The following is a 19,396-nucleotide window of genomic DNA, read 5'->3' as shown; positions in this document are numbered from 1 at the left end:
AGAGGAACCTACATGTTTATTTCTTAAAGTCAAAATATTTACAAGATAAAAAAAGTGGTGAAAGGACCCGGGGATACTAGTCTCCATGGATTGAGAGACAAGTGAGACAGATATTGATACAAAGGCACTCCAGAGGAGCAGAGGTCAAGACCCTAGAGCAGGAAAAAAAGGAACTGTATATAAGTTAAGACAGGGGATACCTAAGAGAAGGCAGAAGAGTCACCTTGAGGAATTACAAGACCTGATTAATGACGTCACAAGGAACTATCTTAAGATAGACTATTAAGGCTAAGAAGACATGTTCAGGAGAAGGGAGCCATTCTCATGGAACCCCGTTTTGTTGGTAGATACAACCCTTAGTGGTAGGGTCAGCAAAGGGTAGTTTTTAGACAGAGGACAGACAATTTTGATTTGTACCACCTCACTGACGACAAGCACCCTATTTAGCTTTCTGCTAGGTAGGGAAAATCCCCTTTTGGCAGGAATAGAAAGGTCTTTTGTTTATTATTTGAATAAGAACACAGGTAGAAATGCCATCTCTTTGTCCACCTCCTTCTTCTGAACTACCACACTTTTTAAAATTATGCATTTGAAATACAATCACATGCTATGCACAGAATAGTAAGTCATACACTTTTGGGAGAAGGATTTTTAGGTGGATCAAGTTCCAAATATTTAAAACACTGTGTGCCATTTGTAAATGTCAAAAGGCAGCCAAGCCTAGACAGAATTGTCCAGCAAAGGTGTACACAGAGAGACAAGTAGTGGAATTACAGATGCTATTTAGCAGTAAATAGGGGCAACTGTTTCTACTGAACTCCTGAGAAGATGCTTGGGTACTTTTTCCTTTATCTTTAATAACTAACTTGACCGTTTCCCTCATGAGACACAATCAGATGGCTTAGGAGGTCACCAGGGACACTGATCTGTACAGATGTGTCCGTGGGAGACCCTTTACATCTCGGGTAGGGGATATCATGTACCCTGGGTTCGTCACTGCACTGAGGACAGTGAACGGCAGAGACTTCTGTTGGTCTGTGAAGATTCAGGGGATCTAGTCACTTCTCCCCAAAGGGGAGCCCTTCCCTATGAGGCTAGGAAGGTGAGGCTGCTACCTAATAGTCCCCATAGTGGTGGTAAAAAGCGGGAGAACCTCATAGGGAGACTTTCCTCATGGTGATAAGGACTCCCATCCTGTGAAAAACCTCCCTAAACTCTTGATCCCAGAAGCAATGGTCCTATTGCCTCCTCCTTCTCTCCAACTGGAAACTACTACTGTGTGTTATTGTAAAGTCTCTACGATCTCATCCGTAAGTCCAGATAGGAATGAGATGAAGAAGAAACACAGAAATATCTAGAACTACGGTAGAAGGGATGACCAAAGAACTGTGACAAGGTGCCACCAGGAGGCATGAAGATACCTTCAGAGGTATTGACAAAAGACGTTGACGCTACGCTGGGGCGGGCTCAGCAATAAAAAGTAAAGACCGAGGAAGGACTAGCTGTGCTTGGGAGAAGGAAGAGCAGCAAGGGAAGCGGACATGCATCCTGCAGGGCCTAGGAAATTCGAACCTGCGATGTCCGAAGCATCGCTTCGAGAGACAGTTGGTCTTGAAAGAAGAAGCTGAAAGGAACCCTGCGAGCCAGAGTAAACCCGACTCGCTACAGAAGCAGGAAGATTCCAGCGGTGGCGTGGCCTCTCTGAGGTGGACTGTGTGGTCCATAAAACACACCACGACCACTGCAGCAACGGCTCTGTGGAGCCACACAGACTGGAGAAGAGGAAAGCAGGAATACAAGCTGAACGCTTGTAGCGCCAACAGCGACCTTAGACCCTGGAAAGAACCGTAGCACTCCCCAGTGAAGATTCAGGAAACAAGAGTTGCAGGAAAGCCGGGTGGGATCCATGGGGCCCAAAGAGTTAAGTAGTCCCCATGAGTGAACTCCCTTGTCACAGTGGGAAACCCAACACCTGGGAAAGATACCAAATGGATACATAACAGTCAGGGAGTAATCTCCCCAATAGTCAATATATAAAAAGTCCTGATAAAGTGGCAGCAATAAGAAGAAGAGTTGATAAAGCCTTAACTTTGTTGTTTGCAAATCCTTGGAAGGAAGTAAAGAGACTTCTAAAAGACCTATACAAAGGACTATCAAGGAAAGGTCTTCAGAACTCTTCCAGATAGTCCAGCAGAAGCGGGTCATTCTCCTTTTCTAAGTATATTGGGCAAATTGGACCCTGGTGCAAGAGACTGCTGTTAAATCGGCTTAAGATTAAATCATTTCACATGGATAAGGAAGCAACTCTCCTGGTGGCTTTGATAAGAAGTTATTTAATTCCTTTTTGGTTTATTTCTTTGTGGCAGGGATAGAGTAGTTGGTTTGGACAGAGGACGGTTTATTGTTTTTTGACTTGCATCCTGATAAGCACCCGCGTTATTCTGTGTGGAGGTAGGGAAAATCCCGCTAAAAATAGGGAGAGGCAGGTTTTTTTTCTTTATTTGAATAAAGTCCATAGCCAAAATGATAACACCTTGTCAGCCTCCTTACTCCATCATGCCACACGGTCACAGAGACTTTGTTGATCCTAGATCTAGAGACTCTGTTGGTGCAATTTCAAGACAAAGTAACCCTTCCCAATAAACACACACTTTTTAATAAAACCTGGGGGCGGGTCTGGCATTGATTCTGCTTGGCTTTGTGATACCATTCAGGTTCAAGTGCTTTTTCCTAGTATCTCTCGGGTCCTGAATCCTGCCTACCCTTGGCACTAGTATCCAGATGAAAGTATGAAGCACACAGATAACTTGGTTGATGGAACGGGACTCAAGAGAAATGGTGTTCCAATCTGCCACACCACCAAGAGAGGATATGGATCTCTTTCCTGCACGTGCCATGTTTAACAGGTTGCAGTGTTAAAAACCAAGGGTATGAATCAGAACGTTGGATTGAAAAACTGTTCGCTATGCATAGTGGGGCACTGCTATCCAAGGACTTTTGAATTATGTAAAGTACCATGAAAAGCACTTTTGTCCTTTTCAATTGTCTGCCCAAAAAGAGAGGAATGCTGCATTCCTCACAGTTCTCCCCAAAGCATCTATTATCTGTCATTGTGGCCCAGTCCCCTGCCCACGCGCTGGGATTCACAAACCTTCATTAAGATGCAGTGACGTCCACTCGTCAGAAATCAAATGAATGTACAAATAAGTGGAGTTCGCTGGTCTCCCTCTGCATTTCTGCACATGTTTGTTTGTTACTTTGGCAATCTTACGGGACTACTGAAAGATCTGGGTAAGACCTGGCAGAACTAAGCTAGGGCTAGCAGATATAGGCCACCAGGTGTCGAAATAGGATAGGACAAGAAAACATTGGACAGGACTGGTGGACCTAAATGTGTCCTCTTTGGTGAACAAGCATTAGGGCTGGTGGGTAGTACGGTAGGGCGATGGTGCAGGAAAAACAGCACCTTGTACTTACTGAAGAAGCCATCTTGATGGCACTCACTGCTGACTCAAACACCTTCTTGGGAAGCCGCAGGTTGGTAGTTCCACTGTCCACAATGCTCTTGTCGTAGTTGTACTGAAGAGAGGGAAGATGTAGGCAATAGTAAGGACCAAAAACAACAATGATGGATCAGTCACACATCCCCCCCCAGCGCCAAAAGAAAATATACAGAGCACCTCATTGTAAAATGGACAAAATCGCTACATACATGACAAATCAAGCAACGTAATAATATTGCAGTGTGCAAGCAGGGGTAACCAGGACTACAACTCCTCCAGTCTCATCAAGAGGCAGTTTGCCCCATTGGGGAACATTTTGGATTATTACCCTGTAGAAGAAGAGACTCTTCCCATTCAATCCATGCTCACTTCCATTGTACACACAGCTAGAAGCCTCTATCCTACCTCTTTGCAGTCCATCTTCAGGTCCTGCCCGTTGATCTCGATCTTGACGATGACCACCTCATAGTACCACTCCTTCCGGATGGGGGTGTACCAGATGTTTCCTGTATAGAGCGAGCCATCAATACCACCAATGATCTATGGAAGAGGGAAAAACCAGAATGATTTACAGCCCCACAGGGAGATGTTTCCCTCCCGGCACAGCATGCCTTAGGCAGTCCCCATAGGTATGGATGCGATAGGTCTCCTATCCCTACTTGGTTCTAGCTGTGTTTGTTGAATCCATCTGTAAAATGCCACCTGGACCAACTAGGTCTGTGGGTGAAACGCTCTTCTTCTCCCTTTTTGTGACTAGCCACAGAGTCCCATGAGCTAGGAAGCAAAGGACCTGAAGCCTCTGGGTCGGATAGTGAGGCACCTAAAAGCTCTGTGTATGGCAGTGATAGGCTCCAGCCCCTCTCGGTCTTGCTTATGTAGGCCAATGAGACCCTATAAGTCTTGATGTAATCAGCCCCAGAGCCTATAGGATCTATCAGCAACAGACAGCCAACCCCATTCGGCACAGATGTACCGGAGCCTAACTTTTTTGGTTTGATAAGTTTGCGAGTCCCATGCATGTCACTGTGATAGCCTCCGGGATCTAAGTCAAGATGCAAACATTTACTAGTCTCCCTCAAGTAGATGCTAGACCCCTCTCACCCACAGTGAGAACTCACAGCACTGCTGTGGAAACCGCTCAGACGCTATACGATCTCCAAATGAGGGCATGCAATGGACGTTTTCCCACTGACCAGCCGGCCAGTGCCGCATATTATGGACCTAATGGGAGGTCACAGATTGATTATGCACTAGTCCTGGCACAGGACTGTAATCAAGTGGTAGGGTTTCAAGTGTTAGAACGCCTTGAAAGTGTTCACAAACCAATAATGCTTGTCCTCAAAAGCAACAATAACATTTACAAAATGAGCCCCACTGCCCTCACTGACATCATGGTTACCGTCCAGTTTAGTTTATTTGTAGAGGGCAACCAAGCCCAGAGGCATCCGGACGCTATTCATACAAGTTACAACAGTAAATGAAATACAGATCTGGAATACAGTAGAAATTAGCATAGAGGATAGATACAAGTATTTGCAAATATACAATGGTCAACAATACAAAAAGGTCAGGTTTACATATATACAACAGGTGGTGATTGTTTCCACTTGGCCTCGCTATTTATACAACCACATTAAGGTCTAGCTCGTGGAGCCAGGCTTTAACCTTTTTCCGGAATAGGAGAAATGAGGGTTCCTCTCTTAAGGATACTGGGAGTGTATTCCATTTCTTAGCCGCGAGGACTGGGAAGCTGGCCCCACCTGTGCGTTGTTGCTTGAAGCGTGGAATGGAGACGCAGGGTGACTGTACTGTTCTACTGGGTCGTGTTGAGGAATGACGTGTGATAGTGTTAGAAAGGTAATTAGAGGCTTGGTTGGAAAGGCACTTATGGGTGAGGGAAAGTGTCTTCAGGTCAATTCTTTGCTTAATTTTAAGCCAATTTATTGACTGTCTGTGAGTGTCTGGTTGCAGAAATAGGTTGCTTCCTGGGAATGTTCAGGGCTGATCTAATAGCATTATTTTGCATGACTTGCATTTTGTTGAGGTTATGTTGTGACGTGCCCAGGTAAAGCGCATTGCAATAATAGAGCTTCGATCGGACTAGCGCTCTAGCTATTGAGATGCAGTTGGTTGGGGTCAAATATGGACGGCAGGCCGTAATGAGCTTGCAGGTATTAGCTGTGGAGGATGCCGGGGCACTAGTTTGTCTCGTTAGAGTGAGAGCAGAGTCGATGTAGCTTCCTAGAGTTTTCACAACATTGGCTACTTTAATTACATTACCATCTATATTGAATGATGTGAATAGCGCAGCAAATTTGTTCAGTTTGGCTGTGGACCTTAGGAGAAGCAGCTCTTATCTTCTTGTCGTTGAGACAGAGCCCGTGCTTCCCCATCCAGGCTTGTATAAAGCTGTAGATGTCGTTGAGGGTCTTACTGTCTACAATGTGATCACCAGTGATGGGGATGAGTATCTGGGTGTCATCCGCGTAATTGGTATACGTGACCCCCAGACAGTCAAGTCCATCAAAAAGTGGCTTAGTGAACACATTGTAGAGAGTAGGGGACACACATGACCCTTGGGGAACCCCACAGGTGACTGGGGTGGGTATGGCAGAGGCTGAAGGTGCAAATACCCTCATGGATCTGTTGTTAAGGAAGGACTCGATCCAAGCATTTGCAGTGAAATGGCCATCCCTGATTCTCAAAAAACAAATGTGTAGTAAACATGGCTCAATTTTGGAAAACATTGAGCGGATATGCTCATGTGATAGTGTTGACAAAGATATCCGCTCAGAATTTGGGAAATTGACTGAACACATTCAGTCCTTTGTCACTGCACTCAAATCCCGAATTTTTAAGGGTGCAAAGAAAGTGGTTTGACAGGGACTGTAGAGATGCCAAAAACCAATTGCTTTCCTACTATCTAAAAAAACATTGAGGATGTAGAAAGGGAGCACGTCCGTGGCCTGAGAGGTGTGCACACAAACTTAGTAAGAGACAAAAAACTGGCACACAAAGCTGACAAACGGTCATCAATGTTACCGGTGTGCATTACCCCCAACATCTGGCACACACACTTTGAGGCTCTAGATCAGCTTCAAAGAGTAATAGGAACATGGAATGGGCTCTCTGTCCAACATTGGATATCAAAGAAATAGTTTGGACGCCGAATATAGGTTTTACAACAACCTGTCTACATGACATTTGTATTTATTGTAATTTATAGAGTGCTTTCGCCAAAGACTCTTGTACACCTTCAATCATCAAACGGTACATAAACATATGAATTTGGCCATAAATGAGTCATGTGGTACAACAAAGATTCTCGAGAGGTAGCAGACAGAGAAAGAAAATACCTAGGCTACCTCTTTCATATTCACTCTGCTTCCTCTCTTGCTAACTTCTGTTCATTACTCAAAGACTATTTTCTTTCTCTGTCTGCTAAAATGTTTTTGGGTAAGGAAAAAGCCTGAAAGCAAGATTGAGCACAGGGCGGTCGAGGTACAGACAAGAGAAATAAAGTAAAGGAGCTTGGAGGGCGTGTGCAAAGAAACCAAGGAAGACAGAGAGGTGCTCGACTGTGTAGACATTTATAGATGATACGAAACAGAATACGGTATGGGAAAGTGACCCAATGAGGATAAGTAAGGGAGGCAAATAGGCTAATATAGAGGATGGAGGAGAGAGGCAAAGGAGAAGGCGGGTGGAAGCAATAATAGAATTAAGTGGGACTAGAGAGCATGGAGGAAGACCGACCGGAAGTGCAGAGTAACAGTCAAGCCAAGAAAAGATGGGAGAAGTCCTGAGGATTTTAGTTGGTTGAAATGTCAGAAATTGGCAGATTTTGGTGTTATTGTAAAGAGAGCAGCTGGATGTTTCAGCCAAATTATCAATATGGGCTGAAAAGGAAATAGAAGGGTTGAAGATAACCAAGATGTGAAGGTAAGATGAGAAGGGGCAGGGGTGGGGGGTTGGCACAGGAGAGGCACTGACTGGAGGATATTAGGGGGGAAATACAGAACATCAGTATTTGTAGGATTAAAGTGGAATGAACGAGACAACATCCAGGTTTGAAGGGTTGAAAGGCAAGCAGAAAGAGTAGAGTGAGGAGAATCTGAAAGAGACGAGAAAGAAAAGATTTGTGTGTCATCTGCATCAAAGTGTCATAGGAAAACCAAAGGAATAGATGATATTATAGAGTGGAGAGGTATGAAGGTAAAAACTGTAAAGGCCCTAATACAGAACCCAGGGGCAAGCCACAGCACAAAAGAAGAGCAACTGAGGATTGTCCTGTTCAAGATAATGAATACATTCAATTTGAAAGGTAGGAAGCGAACCAATTGAGTACAGAATCTGAAAGCCCCAAGGTAGGAAGAGTAGAAAAGACAATAGAATGATCCACAGTGTTGAATGCCACAGAGAGATCTAATACCACCAACACAGAAGAATGTTTAGAGTGGCAGGCCGAAAATAAAGAATTAGAGACATGTAAAAGTGACATTTCAGTAGAGGGAGGTGGTCTAAAACCGGATTAGTGAGATGTGAGACAATCATCTAAGTTAATTAAGGTATAAACTACTTTTTCTAGATTTTCCGAAAGGAACGGTAAAAGGGAAACCGGGCAACGGTTGGAAGGAATAGAAGAATTGAGGGTTGGTTTCTTCAGCAAGGCATATTTAACTCAATGGGGAATATCGCAGATGACAAAGAAAGATTACAAAGTGCTGCAATTTATGGAATCAGCGACGGATAGGCTTTAGGAATATTGAAAGGTGGAAGAGGATCTGCCGGAGCAGCAGTGGGATGAGATTGGGTTCAGAATAGCCGAGTCTCTGTATCACCAATGGAAGGCAAAATAAATGTAGCAACTGGGTACGTAAAGTTGACGAAGTAACATCAGAAGAAGAAGTACTCAATGAAGGAATAAAGGTTTTAAGTAGTGTGTCAATTACAGAGGTACAATATGATGCAAATGCAGAAGCTGTCAGCACAGAAGAGATGGAATGATCTGGGGCGAACGAGATAACATCTGATTGAGAATTTGAAAAGATGTCGAGAATGAAGGGAAAGTGATGTTATTAATGCAGTGTAATTGTGCTTTTTAGCAAGAAAAAGAGCATAATCATAAATTATATGATGGGACAACAGATTAAGATCTGTAAGAAGATGCACCCCTATGCCCTCCAGTGCATTCAGGGCAACAGAGAGTGGTACGTAGGAAACGAAGAGCAGGAGTGACCCAAGACTGAGGTGTTTCCTAGAAGGAAGAAAGGATTGAGAAGTTCAGAGAGAAGCTAAAGTAGCCAGAGTAGCCAGGGTCAAAGCAGATATAGCATCATTGCCATTCCAAGTGTTGAAATAAGAAAGAGAATGAAGAGATGAGAAGACTGTTGAGATAAAGTTTGAGGAATACAATTTCTCAGGTCAAGACGTGAACATGTTTGCGAATATTGGATATGAGTGGGGGGCTATGAGAAAGTGGTGAAAAAACAAAAGATAGAAGAAAATGATCTGAGGAAAGAGTAGGCTGGGATGAGATCCCAAGTGAGGAATCCAGAGATGAGAAAATAAGATTGAGGGAAGAGCCGGACCTATGAGAAGGTGGGATAGGAGCTTGAAAACATTGATATGAATCAAGCAGGGATACAACTGGGGAATAGCTGTGCATAGATTGGAGGTGCAAATTAAAGCCTCCAAGCTGGAACAAAGCGATATCAGTTGAAAGTAAGCAAGGGAGCTGGACATCCAGGACTTCGCAAAAAGATGAGAGAACAAGCTGGTCTATAGATAACAGGAAAGGAGTTTGGAAAAAGAGACAAAGTGAAATTCAAAGGATGAGAAAGCAGAGAGCGAAGTATTAGGGGGAGAACAGAACGTGATGCGTGATAAAGAATTCCCGTAAATGGGCAAGCTAGTTTTAGAATTCTCCAAATTATACCTGTGAAAAGTCAGCAGGACATTAAGATAACATTCAGTACCACTGCTTCTCTTTTTGCCTGGTGGTTTACTCTTGGCTTCCATTTACGGACCTCTTCCAGGAGATCAGGAAATAAAAGTTGATAAAGGCAAACTTGTGTTGTCTAAGGACGCTTTCTTTACACAGGGCATACAATCATAACTTGTGGGTGTAAGCCATTCAGAAAAAAAGCAACATTTAAGTTGCTTTTGTTTCAAGACTAACACAAATTGGTGAACGGTAGCATTTGTGTGTTCCCTTATAAAAAAAGAAAATAAGTTGTGCATACTGTTTATTTTATTTGGCACTTGTAGAGCGTGCCAAGCCCAGGGGCATCTGAGTGCTGGCATAGTTACAAGACATTACAGTCAGGAACATAAGCGAACAGTTCAAACATTTGGCCATATTGGACATGGCAAGCAGCATAGGTGCACGTACAGAGAATAGGTGAGGAAATGGTTAAGTCCAGTTAGAGACTTTATTTGAAGAGCCAGGTTTTCAGTTTTTTGCGGAAGAACCATAGAGATGGGTCAGATCTAAGGGATAGGGGTAGGGCATTTCATTGCTTGGTGGCCACGACTGGGAAGCTGCGACCCCCAGGTTTTGCCCGTTTGAATACCGGTATGGTGAGGCAGTGCAAGGTGGACGCCCAGGGAGGGTCTTTCTGGGATAGGATTAGTGAGTTGGTTGCAAAGGTATTTCGGGGCGGTGTTGGATAGGCATTTGTGTGTAATAGATAAGGTTTTGAATCGGATACGTTCATGGACCGGTAGCCAATGCAATTTGCATCTGAATGCAGAGATGTGTTCGTTCTTAGGGATGTTGAGCGCTGCATTTACTTTGTATGACTTAGAGTTTTTTCATATTGTCTGTGGAGGATCCTGCAAACAGGGCATTGCAATAGTCTAGACGTGACAGTATGAGGGCTCTGGCTAGTGTAGTGCAGCTGTCCGTGTTAAGAAAGGGCCTGCAGGCGCTGATGAGTTTAGCAGTGTATGCTGCGGCTGAGATGGTTGTGTTGACTTGTCTGGTGAGTGTGAGTGATGAGTCAAGATAGACCACTAGGGTTTTCACTTCTTTTGAGACCAAGATGGAGTTCCCATCTATGGAGAAGGATTTGTAGTTGGGATTTAGTTTATTGAGGCGAGTTTAGGTCCCTACCAGCAGAAGCGCCGTTTTGTCATCATTAAGACAAAGTTCGTGTTGGGCCATCCAGTTTTGGATACTTTGATAGATTTTGTTGATCATGTCAGAGTCGGTTTGGTAGTCACCAGTGATAGGAACAAGCATCTGCGTATCGTCTGCGTATTTGGTTTAAGACACACTGAGTGTGTCTACGTGGTCAAATATTGGTTTGGTGAAGATGTTGTAGATTGTTGGTGAGACACATGAGACTTGTGACTCTCGGCAGTGGACTAGTGATGGCTGGGCGGCTGCCTCATTGGAGAAGACTCTCATTGTGCAATTGGAGAGGAATTCGTTTATCCAGGCAATGGCTTTGGGTGAGAAATGAGCAGCTGATGAAAGGTGTTGGCATAGGATGATATGGTTTACTAGGTCGAACGCTGCAGAGAGGTCAAGGAGGAGTATGATTGCTAGGTTCCCTTTGTCGAGAATTTCATCCATTTGGTTTTTAAGATTTAGGAGGGCCGTTTCCGTGCCGTGTCTAGGATGGAAGCTGGATTGTCGAAGGCAGCGGAGATCGTGTGTCTCTAGGTGCTCCTGGATCTGTAGGTGATGGGGCGGTAGTTAGTAGGTATGTTTGGATCCAGTGATGGTTTCTTTAACAGCGGGAGGACCCAACCGACAATGCTTTGTGCAAAGGAGTTGTTTGAGAGAGGTGAAAAATGGAGCTAGTTCTGCTGCACAATCTTTGATTATTGGGGCTGGGCAGATATCGCCTCGCCACCTTGATGGTTTGAGGCCGGATAGGATTTTGATGACCTCCGGTGTTGTAACTGGTCTGCATTCGAACAGGATATGGGGTAATTTGGCTGAGGTGCTGCTGTAGATGGGTGGGTTTTGTATATGCAGCTTGTTTTTTTTGTTAGCAATTTTGGCCTGCAGTAGGGAGATGTTACCCAGGAGTGCTCTTTGGATGTTAAGGCATCAAGCCTCGTCTTTGAGGCAGGTCTCTGGTGGGTTCACTGCCGATTCTAGCTCACGCAGAATAGTGAAGAGTTCTTTAGTGCCTGTTTTGGCGTTTGTGATGCGTTTGATGTAGTTGAGGCTCTTAGCTTGGATGTTAGCATATTTGTATTTTTTGGATGTAGCTAGGAATTGTTCCTTATTGATTGCTGATGGCGTGGTATTCCAGGTCGCCTCGGCTGTACGCTTAGCTGCGCATAGCGTTTTTAGGGATGGAGTGTACCAGGAACTGAGGTTGGCCCTTGGTTTTGGTTTGCAAACGCTGGGGCAATTTTGTCTAGTACTTGGAGGAGAATATTATTGTAGTTTTCAACCATGGAGTTTGGGTGGGGGTGGTCAGTGATTGGGCCTAACAGAGGGAGCATGTTTTCTGGGGTGATATTGCATGAATTCCTGGAATTGGTCGCTGGTGCTATTTGATGGGGGATATCATTGGACATGGTGTCTTGAGGGATGGAGAAAGTAATGACGTTGTGGTCAGACCAATGGTATGGGTGGTTGTCGAGGATGTTGGTGTCACCGTTCAGGTCGGCCAGCCAGTCTAGTGTCCTGCCTTTTGCGTGTGTGGGATGGGTGATACGCTAGGTGAACCCTGCTGTCGTGATTGTGTTGTGCGGTGATGTGTTGTTTATGTCTGCAGCTTTGGTGTCCGTTGGGTCGTTGAGGCCTTGGTTGAAGTCTCCTAGGACAACGATTCTGGAGGATGGTTTGGTGTTGTTGGAGAGTAACAGGGAAATATCCTCATCAAAGGACAGGATCAGTCCTGGGGGTCTATAGATTATGTGTAGGGTAAGAACAGCTAGGTTGTGTATCGACAGTTTGGTAGATAGGAGTTCCCCTGAAGTGAAGCTTTGGCTGGGTAGTTCGCGGATAGTGATGCCAGTTTTTGCAATGAGGGCCACCCCGCCTCCTTTGCCTTGGGGTCTGTCTTGACGGTAAATGATGTAGCCTTTTGGTATGGCTAATGAGAGCACTGGCCCTGCGGTTGTGTGTAGCCATGCTTCGGTGACAGCGAGTAGGTGAAGTTGATTGGCTGTGAGGAGGTCAGCAATGTCGAGGGCGTGCGCAGGGAGTGATCTTGCATTGATTAGTGCACACTGAAAGGTGTTAGGTGGCGGTGGGTTGTTATCATTGTGATTGGTGGTAGGCTTGCCCTTAGGCGCAGTGTTAGGCGTGAAGTTGTGTTGGCTTGGCGTAAATCGTGTGCAGTGGGTGCAGTCAAGGCTGATGGCCTATGTGTGTCTTGGTGCTCAGGTGGGCTATGTGTGGGTATGGCTGGTCCTACGGCTAACTGCAGATCGTGGGCATTATCAGCAGTTTTAGTGGTATTGGCATACATACAAAGGGCAATCATTGCGACTAAGTGGGGAACAGGGGTATCATCAACAGTGTCAATAAGAATAGGATCAGCAGTATTAGCATACATACAGGAGGCACTAGGTGTGGCTAAATGAGAATCAAGGGCGTCATCAGCAGTATTAGCAGTAATGGTATACATACATAGGGCAACCGGTGCGGCTGAATGAGGAACAGGGGCATCATCAACAGTTTTGTTATCGATAGTATCTGCAGTATTGCCATCCATTCATGGGGCAGTAGGTGTGGCTAAAAGGGGGTCAAGTGCATCATCAGCAGTATCATGGGTATTAGCAGCAGTATCCGCCATATCGGCGTGTACGCGTGAGAGAATGGGAGAGGCTGCAAGGGGAACATGGTCATTATCCACAATATCGAGGGGATTAGCGGTAGTTTCAATATGCGTACATATGGCTGATGCAGGCGAACGCTCCAGCGTGACAGAAAATACATGTAGCGGTGAGGCAGTTTCTATAGGTAGCCCCTGGGTCTGTTTTAGGTTGACTTTTGAGGCTTTAGGGAGGGCGCATATGCCTTGGGCAGGCAAGGATGTGTCCTGGCCAAATTGTCTCATGTGTGATGCTGCCGTACGGCCAGAAGGGCGTGGGAGTGAGTACTTATCTGGAGGTGAAGTACTTGCAGTTCTGATCGCTAGAAGGATGTTTCGATCCTGTAGGGAACGGGGCGTTGTGGTAGTTGCTTCAGTCCCTTTGTTTAGTGCTGGGAGTTGCCGGTTTTACCACTGGTAGGAACCAGGTGGGTGAGATGGTCGATTGGTCAGGGAGACCTGTGGACATGCACAAGGCGTGGATTAGCATTGGTTTAGGCAGAGCGGGCAAATGGGGTGTAAGGAGTAGCGCCGGCTGGCGGCCTACCATGGCAGATAGGGCCAGACAGGCAGAAGCCTTGAGAGTGGACCTTTGGAGGGGGGCGGCTTTGCCTGCCGGCTAGCTCAAATTGGCTCAGATGTAGGGCACATAGGCCAATCGACAATGATGTAGGTGATGTAGGTGGCCCAGTGTGCCTCCAGCTACCCCTGTGAGGTGCCGGCTGCCATTTTGGTGCTGGTGAAGCTCCGATCAAAGAAGTTCTTGTGCTGTGGTATAGTGGGCTTGCTGCTCACCTGTGCTCATGTTGGAAGACGATATCTTGTGGCATTCCAGTAAGTCGCACTCTGAGTCGCGTGTTGGGTTCGCTCTGACCTCTGAAGTGAGGGAGCCAAGATTGTGTGGCCGACAAGGCCCGACAGGCAAAAGCCTTGAGAGTGGGCATTTGGAGACCAGTTACTTTTAGTAAACGAGACCAGAAATATGTGATGTGCCATTGGTACCGTGCATTGCATGTGTAGTAAAGGCAGCGTGACCAAATTTAAAAATAAAAACGGGACTGAGCAACTAACATAAAAGTAGGACTGACTTTCGACAGTGGCTGTCCAGGCACTACACTTCAGTAGCAGTTGGAGGAGACGGGGGTGTAAGTGTTACTGTTCGAATAAACATATATTATCATTAATCCATCACAAATGACCACTATCTTCAGTTGTAAAATGCAGCATGTGTTGTGTGAGATTGTGCATTCCTGCCTGCCAGCTATGAAGACCTACTGCCAAAAACCGGGACCACTGCAGCTTCCAATGGAAAAATAATCTTGAGACAGAACACCCAATCAATTCCGGGACAGCCCCGGGCCCAGCAAAACAGGGACATGTAGTCACGTAAAGGACACCAGTGGCATGTGATATGCTACGGTTACTGTGCACTGTGTTTTTAGTAAAGGAGACCAGTGATATGTGATGTGCCGTGGGTACTGTACATTGAGGGAGCGTAAAATGGAATGGGTAACTAAAATGCCAAATGTGTGGTAAATTGTTTTTGGATGTTAGGTGTGTGAATGTGAGCAGAATGCTTGAGTCCAACTTACACAGGTAAGCAACATCTGGGATGGGAGGCTACGTAGTACTAGTCTTTAGGCTAGTTCTATTGCCAGTGGCTTACTTTGTTGCCCAAGATCACATACAGTGATCTTGGGCAATTCCTCACTGACAAGGAGTTGGGACATCAGAGTGGCTGGATTAGTTGATAAAGGTGGAGTGTCATTAGATTTTATCGTAAACATTTAAAATTCACCAAGAAAAATATATGTGCATGATATGCTTCTGTGCAGTGATGTATGGCTAGCAGTGTAGAATATACACATTTTGCACCCTGGTCTAGCTATAGTACCCTCTGAACAACGTGTTCCAATAAGCTCTGGCCTGGCTCTGACTTAATCACTCTATCTAGCTGTGATAGGCCCCGGAGCCCACATGGATCTGGCTGTATTAGCCTACCTTGGTCTGTCTATGATCGGTCCATTGTGGTTCAAACTGCTTCAAGGCAAGGGAGGGAACAAGGTAAAATACAATGACATTCTTACAGGCCATGAACAGTAAAGATGTGAAATTAACTACCGTACTCGGCCTCATGACATTTCAGATAGTGCAAGAGCTAAGACATAGATAAGGAAGGGAGGGGGAGAGTGGGAAGGAAATGGAAACAGACAGGTGACTACCGGACTAGGCCTGACGACATTTCTGGTAGAGCCGGAAAAAACAAAAGGTGAGGGAGAGGGGTGCAGAAAGGGACGGGAGGAACAAAACAAGCAACTATTGTACTAGGCCTGACGACATTTCAGATAGGGGGGCAGGGGGGCAAGGGGGGTTTTGGGAAGAAAAAAACAAGTAAGGGGAGGGGGAAGAGACAGACGAGGTTGCTATCACACTAGGTCCAGGGACAATTCTGATAGAGTAAGTGCATAGAAGAAAGTAAGGGGGGGAGAGGAGGAGAGAACAGAGAGTAAGCAGTCAAAAAGAGTGGAGCAGCAAGAGGGGAGAGCGAATACAATTGCAGAAGTCAGAAATAACACAATGTTGCAAGCCTGGATACAAGATGAATAAGGTAACAGCATGGTTGGTTCAGGGCCACCATGAGAAAGGGTGACACACTGTGAATTAATGAAGTCCATAAAAGTCAAATCCAGTATTGCCCACTAATGGTGAAACCAGAATGTATCAGGACAGACTCTTGCAGAAGTAGGCTGGAGGGCGGGGGAAGGGGAGTAGGGCCTCTAGGGGGCATAGACGCCCTAGGTCCTGCTGCCATAGCCACCACAGACTTTGCACTAATGGCCTCCTGGGCCCATTGGAACCTACAATGATATACCTAAAAATGACATGGGCCTGTCTGTAAAAGGTTTATGACCCATCCCTACTAACCCCAGTGTCTAACCCTAATATGACATTAGGCCTTTCTGGTTCTAGTTGTGATAGGTGCCTGAGACTGCTAAGCCTGGCTGTTGTAAATCCCTGGGCACCCTGTGTCTCTCTGTGGTAGGGCCCAAGCCACCTGGGTCTGCCAGAGAGAGGCCCCTGAACACCCAGGGTTCGGTCCATGATAGGCCCCGAGTCTTGTGTTTGTCTGAGATGGGGAGCTAGACGGCTGTGGCACTTTATGACCCCGTACCACTGCTTCTGGCCTCATTGTTTGTGGTTAGCTGTGATGGCATACAGAGTCTCTGGGGTCAGTCTCTGATAAGCCCCTAGGCTCCCAAATGTGGCTGTGAAAGGCACCTGGGCTTCCTAAATCTTACTAGATCTGCCTTCGATAGGGCTGTGTCATCCATGCCTGGCTCTGATACGTCCCCTAATCCCCTGGATCTGTACTAGACACTTTGATCGCATTGGGGCTGCCTGTGACACGCCCAGATCCCCCTGGGTCTGGTTTTGACAGATCCTCTGAGCTCCCATGTCTCGGTGCGATTAAGCCCAAAGCCCCCTGTCTGCATGGAAGAGTCACCCGAATCCTGTACGTCCTGTTGTGAAAAGCTTCTGAGCTTCCTGTCAGCGATAGGTCCTGAACCCATTGCTTCCATCTGTGACCGGCCCGAGTCCTCTCAGTATATATGTTCTAGGTCATTGAGCCCTCCTCACTCCCAAAAACTTGCTGTGAAAGGGCCTGAAACCTCCTGGACTGGGCCTGGATGTGGTAGCCTCTTGGTGATCCTAGGTCTGGCAGCGTCAGGATCCGCCATGTCGGACTGTGATGACCAAGAAAACTCTTGGGTCTGGTTGTGCTGGACCCTTAAAACAACTAGGTGGAGATGCAACTGGCTCTGGAACCCCTTAGTTTAGCTGTGATATGGTGAGAAACCCCTGCCCCCATTGTGCCTGTGTGTGTAACACTTGAGCCCCAACCCCAGAACTCACCATAGTACCCCCCACGGAGGACGTAACTTCTGATTGGTTGAGCGAGAAGCCTGCGCCACACAGCTGCAGCGAGAAGACGTTTGGCACCCGCGTCTGCTTCACCAAGGAGTCGAAGAATGGCTCCAGAGAGTCGTCCGGCTGCAGAAGGGAGACATGTAGGAGTCCAAAAATCATGAATGGGGCAGAACATACCAAAAACGGGATTCAGAGGGAACAGAAAGTAACATCACAAGAAAAAGCCAAGGTGAACACACAATCAATGTCAGGGGTCGAGTTGCTCAAAGTGAGAAACTCCAAGCCCACCTACAGAGGGAGCCAGCTCTCTACCAAGAGGATTATTGGGTATGAACCTTGCGCCCTTGAAGCAGAGTCTAACTCATTGGGTGTGTGCCTCCAGTAAGGTCACACTCAATGTGTGAGATTTACAACGCAGAGGAGAGTCTCACTCAGAAGCACCATCTTGAAGAACATGCAGGTTCTGAACGTCACATCTTGGAGCCCACTCTTACTGACAGCAGGGTTGGAGTCCCACACAGCATGCAACTCTTACACCTTGAAGCATGGTCGCGCCTCTGTCTTGCAGGTGATGTGTGTACGGTCTCACTGCTTGGAGCACTCTCTGGGTGCGAGTGTTGCCCAATGGATAACAATCTCCATCATTAGGTGCAGTGGTCGAAATGGCCGGGAGCGGTGCGCCTCTACTTTTTTAAAAAAAAAGTTTAACATTCCTATATTTTTATTTTAAAAAGAAACCGTGGTTTACTTTTAAAATAAAAGTGTAGGAAGAAGTTGAAACTTGCACTTCAGTGCACTGCACTGAACTGAACATTCCCTTTACCAGCAGGTGTGTGTGTGTGTTTGGGGGTTTGGATTGCACGTGGGAAGGAGCGTGGCAATGGGGTTTGTGTGGAGCATGGCAAATGGGGTTTGTGTGGAGCATGGAGCGGGGCAGGCCAGCAGGGAACATAGTTCCACTACTTCTTTTCGTACACTTCGCCCACTCATTAGGTGTGAGTCTTACTTCCTGGCACACGTTGATTCACTGTTTGTAAGACTCATATCTTGCAACACTCTCCCTTCTGGGAGGTGACATCACTCCCCCCTAGTAGCACGTTATTACTCACTATCTGCAAGTTTCTCACGGGAGGAGCACAGTCTCACTCATCGGGTATGAGTCATTCATGTTGTGTTATGTTTATGTTTAATCCACATCGTTATGTGGAAGGTGTTCCTAGGGTGAGGGGCGGTACACAGGAAGGGTAGAGTATGTGTTAGGAAGAGTGAAGTAAAGTTATAATAAAGATGGGGTTGAGACTGGGTGACACCGTGTGGGCCTCCCTTTATTGCCGAGCACGTGGCACACCAGTGCTGCAAGAGAGTGAACCCACTCTTCAACACTGGCGACGAGGAGGTACGGACCCGGTGAGGTCCCAACGTTCCAAACACTCACTGCGAAGGCGATCCAAGGGTGTGGCCCGCCACAGCTGATCATACGTCACGGGCTGCATGGGTGAATGAACCCGGGGGTCAGCGGTGATCCGATTCACAAGCGTGCCCGCATAATAAGCAGCACAGGTGGCAGGTATTCAGCCCGGGCTGCGGCAGTGCAGTTGAGAACATGTTTTCTGCACGCGTGGCCCACTAGAGGCCGCGTGCCATACTGCATGCAAGGAAACCAGCCAGTGCAGGCGAAGGTGAAGATACCCTAACCCTCCAGAGGTGAGGAAGAACAGGAAAATACACATGCCACAGTAAAGAAGCACAGTGAAACAGGATAAGAGAACACACACAAAAGAGGTCAGAGGAGGACCTCCTTGCTACAGTGCCTGCCAGGCTTTCAGAGGTTTTTCACCAAAGCCAGGGAGATGTTACACCGTGCCAGCTGCCGCAAGCATTTGACCTCACAGACACAGGTAACTTGGGGCCCGATGGGTCAGATGGATTAAGGACTTCAGAGTATATGTGGGGGGCAATGGGACCCATGGATGAAGAACGTAAAAAAAAAAAATATTAACCCTGGCTGTAGGAGCAGCAGTATGGGACATACTATATGAGTTAGTCGACGAGGAGAAGGCAATGTTTCAAAAACTTCGAGAAGCACTTGACACATATTTTGCGCCACAACCAACGTGGATTAAGAGAAACATCTCTTTCACACCACCATGCAGGAGAGGGGCGAGACTATGTACA

At 46.4% G+C, this 19,396-nt stretch overlaps 1 protein-coding gene across 1 annotated transcript in view; it reads right to left on the bottom strand.

Annotated features, from left to right (window-relative positions):
- Positions 1 to 19,396, bottom strand: part of BACE1 (beta-secretase 1) — a 142,002-nt gene that overhangs the window by 19,455 nt on the left and 103,151 nt on the right. Inside the window, exons 4-6 of the mRNA XM_069614473.1 lie at positions 17,207 to 17,344; positions 3,909 to 4,043; positions 3,478 to 3,579 (exon numbers count right to left, since the gene is read on the bottom strand). Of these exons, the coding sequence (XP_069470574.1) occupies positions 3,478 to 3,579; positions 3,909 to 4,043; positions 17,207 to 17,344 (375 nt within the window). The remainder of the gene's footprint in view (positions 1 to 3,477; positions 3,580 to 3,908; positions 4,044 to 17,206; positions 17,345 to 19,396) is intronic.

The sequence above is a fragment of the Ambystoma mexicanum genome, chromosome 9 (assembly GCF_040938575.1).
Source record: "Ambystoma mexicanum isolate Mex_15411 chromosome 9, UKY_AmexF1_1, whole genome shotgun sequence".
NCBI classification, from domain to species: Eukaryota; Metazoa; Chordata; class Amphibia; order Caudata; family Ambystomatidae; genus Ambystoma; species Ambystoma mexicanum.
Note: the sequence above shows the minus strand (reverse complement) of the source record. Positions and strands in the feature narration are given on the sequence as shown.